Genomic DNA, 6,047 nt, shown 5'->3' with positions numbered 1-6,047 from the left:
CTAAAATGTGGACTATAAGCAGAAAAGGCAAGTGTGTAGATCCTGCCCTGCTTTTTCTTGTTTTTGTTTTTTTACACAGCATTGTTCAGTCTTAGAACTTTGTATATTTTCATTATTTTATGCATGTATTTAATTGTTTTTTTTGTTTAATGCACAATTTGTAATTTAGGGGGTAATTCCAAGTTGATCGCAGCAGGATTTTTGTTAGCAATTGGGCAAAACCATGTACACTGCAGGGGAGGCAGATATAACATGTGCAGAGAGAGTTAGATTTGGGTGGGGTGTGTTCAGTCTGCAATCTAATTTGCAGTGTAAAAATAAAGCAGCCAGTATTTACCCTGCACAGAAATTAAATAACCCACCCAAATCTAACTCTTTCTGCAAATGTTATATCTGCCTCCCCTGCAGTGCACATGGTTTTGCCCAATTGCTATCAAAAATCCTGCTGCGATCAACTTGGAATTACCCCCTTAATTCACAGATGTGTGACTGCATTAAATGTAAAATAAAAACCTACAAAAAAAATACAAACAATATAAAAATACAAACAAATGCTGCATTTTTCCTGACTGACTTTCTTTATTCATAGAGATATTAATGGAGTGTAGGTCATATAGTAGTGTTTAAGTTAAATACATCAAACTGAATGTAGTACAATAATAAACCATTTTCTGTACATTTAAATCATATTTTAATTTCCATTTACTTACTCATTTTCAATATTACACGTGTGTATTCTTTCTGAACGTTGTACAATTTCTCACATAACACTGTAAATCTCATACTGCTACTTCATGTATGAAAATATATTTGATTTTGTAAGGAATGACAGATGTGTGAGACTTCTTTTATTGAAGGCTGCCTGTAATTACGGCTTGTTTGTTAAATGCATATGCTACTTGTTTTTAACTGTAAACTGTGGTACCTGTCACTTGCCACTGAGTGGTGATAGCCTGAGGACATAAGCACACATGGATATGATAACGGCGACAAGCAACAGGTTACCATGACTCAGGGAGGCAGTTGAAAGCTTGACCAAATGTTTTGTTTTTACCTGTATACTATTTAGTGACCAATTAACTGTACTGTACGTTTCTAAGGTTACTCTAATATCATTTGCTGTGTATAAATTGTACCACACTGACCCTTGCAGGTCAAGACTCTAAGGATTGAAACCTTGTGTTGGTGCCAGCCGTGTATGTTCATTGTATTGGTGGTATACTTGTATTTGTTTCTGCAAATAAATCTCTTGGACTTTGGAACTCTAAGTAAGCTGATGGGACCCCACAATTACTTATAGTATTGTTCTCTGTCTTTGGTGGTTGACTCGAAGTAGGGAATACTTTTATATATGCTTATAATATTTCTTGTTGCCATAATCTAAAGTTTTTCACCTCTGAGAGCCTCTAATAAATAATATTGCATAGCATGGTATGTTTGGAATTCAAATGCCAATTTTGTGGACCAATATATATTTCTACTAAAATAGCCAATGATGGTACTATGGTACAGATTATGTTGGTGGCAAATAAGGCTACAGCTCCCTACTGCAGCTTCAGCTCAGTTTCAAGACTAGAGAAAGTGGCTGTGTAGACCCGGCATGTCCAAACTGCGGCCCTCCAGCTGTTGAGAAACTATACATCCCAGCATGCTCTGACACAGCATTAGCATTCTCTGACAGCAAAACTGTGTCAGGGCATGCTGGGATGTGTAGTTTCACAACAGCTGGAGGGCCGCAGTTTGGACATGCCTGTAGACCAATAGCTTCCTATCTCTCCCCCCACAGCTGCACATACAAGGGGAAGGGGGAGTTCATGCAGCCACATAGTTGAGGCTACATGCTTTGCGGGTGTCATAGAAGCGGCAGCACTAAAGAAATACATTTCTCTTGGCGGCTCAACCTACTGTATTATGGTGGTCATTCCGAGTTGATCGCAGCCAGCAACTTTTTGCTGCTGCTGCGATCAACTAGCACACGCCTATGTGGGAGTGTATTTTAGCTTAGCAGGGCTGCGATCGCTGGTGTAGCCCTGCTAAGCTAAAAAATGTTCATGCAGAAGTAGATGAGACCTGGACATACTTACCCTGTGCGACGATCTCTGCAATGCTGGAGCCGGCTTTGACGTCAGACATCCGTTCTGCTGGACACGCCTGCGTTTTCCTTACCACTCCCCGAAAACGGTCTCCAACAGTCCGGATCCGCCTTCTTCTTGTCAATCTCCTTTGCGGTCAGCTCTGCGACGGCTTCCTTCGTTAGACGCGACCCCTGTCGCTGGGCAACGTTGCGCACGCGTATTGTGGCCGCCACACATGCGCATTCTGGACCCGTTCGCACCGCAGCGATAAACCGCTGCGTGCGAATGGATCAGAATGACCCCCTATAAGTAATCAAAATCCTAGCATGTCGTGTTTGGTGTGGCAGAATAGAAAGTAATGCAACTAATTTACCTTTAACAGCTAACCCAGAAGTGAGAAGAGCACATATTACAGATGCTTAGCAAACGAGACCTGGTAACCCCACTGTAATGTGTTTGGGCAGCATTTGGACATGTGCATATGGCCCTATCTATATCAGCCTACCCACTATTACTGCTTTCAACTGGAGAATGGAGGAGGAATGGATACTTGCATAGAGGTTGCTGATCTCAGTACATAGACGCCGGACTGACAGTGCACATGGGGCTTTGCAGAGGCAGATGTAGGAGCAGGTATGGGGAACGCAAAGCATGGAATTTTTTCCCAGTCCCTTTGCTAAACATAACAATGCAAGTTTCCCCTTTTTCTCCATTATCTGGTCATTTGCTAGAACAGAGAGGAGAAAGCTATAGAAACTAGTTATTCACTTAGGGGTAAATGTATTATAGTGGTACGGATTGTGCCGTGATAACACTTCATTACTGAGGTGAAGCAGAAAGGGACATCGACAAGATGTATTAACATCTTGCCTGCCGAAGCGGGTGAGCAATGACCCCCTGAGCACATAGCGCTCTAGCTCTGTGCTGATGCGCTGTGTCTCCCTGCCCAGCCAGCTCCGTTACACATGTGCGGGATCTTGCTACTTATGAGAGATCTCCTGCGCAGTCCGGAGCCGGCGCCCGCCACAGCCAGGAACAGCTCTGTCTCTGCTATGGAGATAGGGCATCGCCACCTGGAGCTGTTGAAATCAACCATTCATACATTGACCCCGCATATTGGCGTGCTATCTTAAAAGTAGCAGCGCCGATATGGACAGGGGGCATAGCACGCCTGTCACTGAGCTGTCATACATGGGGGAGAAGTGGTATCAGTGCATATAACGTGCGCTGTTACCACATCTCCCCCATAATGACGCATCATACATTTACCCAATAGTCCCCTAGATATTAGAATGGTATAATTTCATCTGAGACCTACAACGCCACAATTACTATAATAATGATACATTATTAACATAAAAAGAAACACATTGAGTTTATAACAATGGAGAAGCACCTGTATATTTCTGATCACTACTATAATATTCCTAGGCCAGGGATGCCTATGTTTACATTGTAATTATGGTGCTGCCACTATATCGGGTATGGGCAGGCCTCGTAGAATGTCAGCTGCATTTCTTACAAGCCTTTCTGCAATTCTCCTCCTTGTTTTATCTGTTGCATTTCCTGCATGTGGAGTCAAAATAATATTCTTCATTGTCAACAAGGGATGAGTCCTGAAGAAGAAAAACGGAACACAATTATAAATGAATAACACTACAAGAGCAAATAGTTTTATAAAAAATTACAATGCAGCCCCTAATATTCCTTATCCTGCATATTGCCCATGCCCAGAGCCCATGTCCCATGATGAGAAAAATGACAGCTAACTACCATTTTACTTCTGTGTTTGGATCCAGCCGGTGCAACTGAGTATGTGTATCTGGTCATGCATGTGCAAATCTAAAACATTGCGATGGGCATTGCAAACTGTTCCAGCACACGGGGGAGCGATCAAGAGATCCTACTTTGTTTCAGATGGCATTAGCTGATGGAGACAAGCTCTTAAAAGGGGACAGCTTCTGCGAGTGCTGTTACTAGTAAACAAAAAAAATAGGTCTGTACAGAAACAGTCATCACCGCGTATTTATAGGACTATCTTTGATAAATAAGCCCCTATAACTGCCAATGCTCACATTAATGTCCCTTATTAATAACATTTTTATTTTTAGAAAAATAGCTGACAAGTAATGTGGACTTTACTAATTTACATGTTTGAACTATGGGGGTTATTCAGGTTTGTTAGCAAACAAAAGCACACTAATGGGCAAAGCCATGTTGTACTGCAGGTGGGGCAGATGTAACATGTGCAGAGAGATTTTTAAGTTTGGATGGGGTGTGTTCACACTGAGGGCCCGATTCAGACCTAATCGCTGGTGTGCGAATTTGCACAGCGGGCGATTATCGAATGACTGCGCATGCGTATGCACTGCAATGTGCATGTGCGTCGCCAAACAGCGACAGGATGGTGCGAAAATTTTGCTCGCAAGGTGATTGACAGGAAGAAGACGTTTGGGGGTGGTAACTGCCCGTTTTCAGGGAGTGTCAGGAAAAATGCAGGCGTTACCAAGTGATTTCAGGGCATGTGTGTGGCGTTAGCTCCGGCCCCGATCAGCCTGTTTGCATTGCACTGTAGGAGTAAGTCTTGGGCTACGCACAGACTGCACAGATTGTTAAAATCATTAGATGGTGAGTGAGTTCTGAACGGATTTGTAGATGTCCGCTGTCTGACAGATTTTTGGCACGGCGTACACATGCATTTGCACACTTGCATGGGGCAGGTTTTCACTCTCCCAGGGCGGCGACTATCTGATCGCAGGACAGTGTCATTTGCAGCATAGCAATCAGGTCTGAATTAGGCCCTGAAATCTAAAGTGCAATGTAAAAATAAAGCAGCCAGTATTTACTCTGCACATGTTACACCTGCCCCACCTGCAGTGCAACATGTTTTTGCCCAATTGCTTACTTGTATGGTTTGCTAACAAATCTGAATAACCCCCTATGTTTCTTTATCAAGTAGAGATGTAGAAAACACAATAAGGCACATTATTAGGACCCCCCATCCCCCTCCACCTTATACATTTACATATTTTCTATGAATGATCAGAGCACTTTGGGCACATACTACGTCTGCATTTGTTTTTACATAAAATTAGTCTAACAGTACATGAATCCCTATTGCATAAGGGTCTTACCTTGGCAAAGGTTCTGGATAAGTGACATCTAGAGCAGCAGCCTTGATGGTTCCTTGATTAAGGGCATCTACCAAACTATCTTGATCAATTACTTGACCTGCAATAAAGAGTTGGAAAAGAATTCTCAAACATGAAACAGAATCCTTCATGAAATATAAGCATTCTACTAATATGTTGACAATTCATGATTAATATTAAAAGTCATATATTTAAAAAAAAATATGATGTACACTACACAACAGTGTTTCATTGAGCCTGGACCTCAAACACTAGTGTGTTAAGTTTTTACATATATGGCAATCTATATTACACATCCGATACTTTTTACAAAACAGGTATATTATTGACATAAGCCAACATACTTAAGAGAATCAGCTTTCAATTGAAAACCTTTGTAAAGTAGGAGCTGTCCACATTTGATGTATGGCACATATGTTTATACATATAAGTAATGAACGCTAGCACTAAAAGTTGTTCTATTTTTTTTTATTGTATTTTAACTGTATGAAAATGTAAAAAGATAGTAAGCACCTCCCTAAAGGGGGAGTCTGAATGCTGGGTTACACTAATTACAAAGTAAGACATTCCATCGATGATGTGCTTAAAATTGCATACAAACTTAACGTCGGAGGTGGAAGGCCACACCCCTGATGAAGTTGCACAGACTAAGCGTTCCACATTCTGTCCATTGTTCGAGTTTGGATCAATACTGCTGTCTGGAAACAGTTGGCTGTTCAGAGATCAATGTGGCACAGATACTGAAGGGATTTTAATTGTATATTTTCATGAATGTGAATATTATTTTAAGTATAATGCATTAGTGGAAACTGATTTTTCT

General features: G+C 41.5%; 1 protein-coding gene across 1 annotated transcript in view; it reads right to left on the bottom strand.

Moving 5' to 3' along the window:
• Window positions 1–1,758: 1,758 nt before the first annotated feature.
• Window positions 1,759–6,047, bottom strand: part of LOC134928049 (glyoxylate/hydroxypyruvate reductase B-like) — a 91,784-nt gene continuing 87,495 nt past the window's right edge. Inside the window, exons 5-6 of the mRNA XM_063923293.1 lie at window positions 5,210–5,306; window positions 1,759–3,691 (exon numbers count right to left, since the gene is read on the bottom strand). Coding sequence (XP_063779363.1) covers window positions 3,535–3,691; window positions 5,210–5,306 — 254 coding nt within the window. The 3' untranslated portion in view covers window positions 1,759–3,534. The remainder of the gene's footprint in view (window positions 3,692–5,209; window positions 5,307–6,047) is intronic.

This window comes from Pseudophryne corroboree, chromosome 5 (assembly GCF_028390025.1).
Source record: "Pseudophryne corroboree isolate aPseCor3 chromosome 5, aPseCor3.hap2, whole genome shotgun sequence".
In the NCBI taxonomy this organism is placed as follows: domain Eukaryota; kingdom Metazoa; phylum Chordata; class Amphibia; order Anura; family Myobatrachidae; genus Pseudophryne; species Pseudophryne corroboree.
This window is presented reverse-complemented; position numbering and strand designations above follow the sequence as displayed.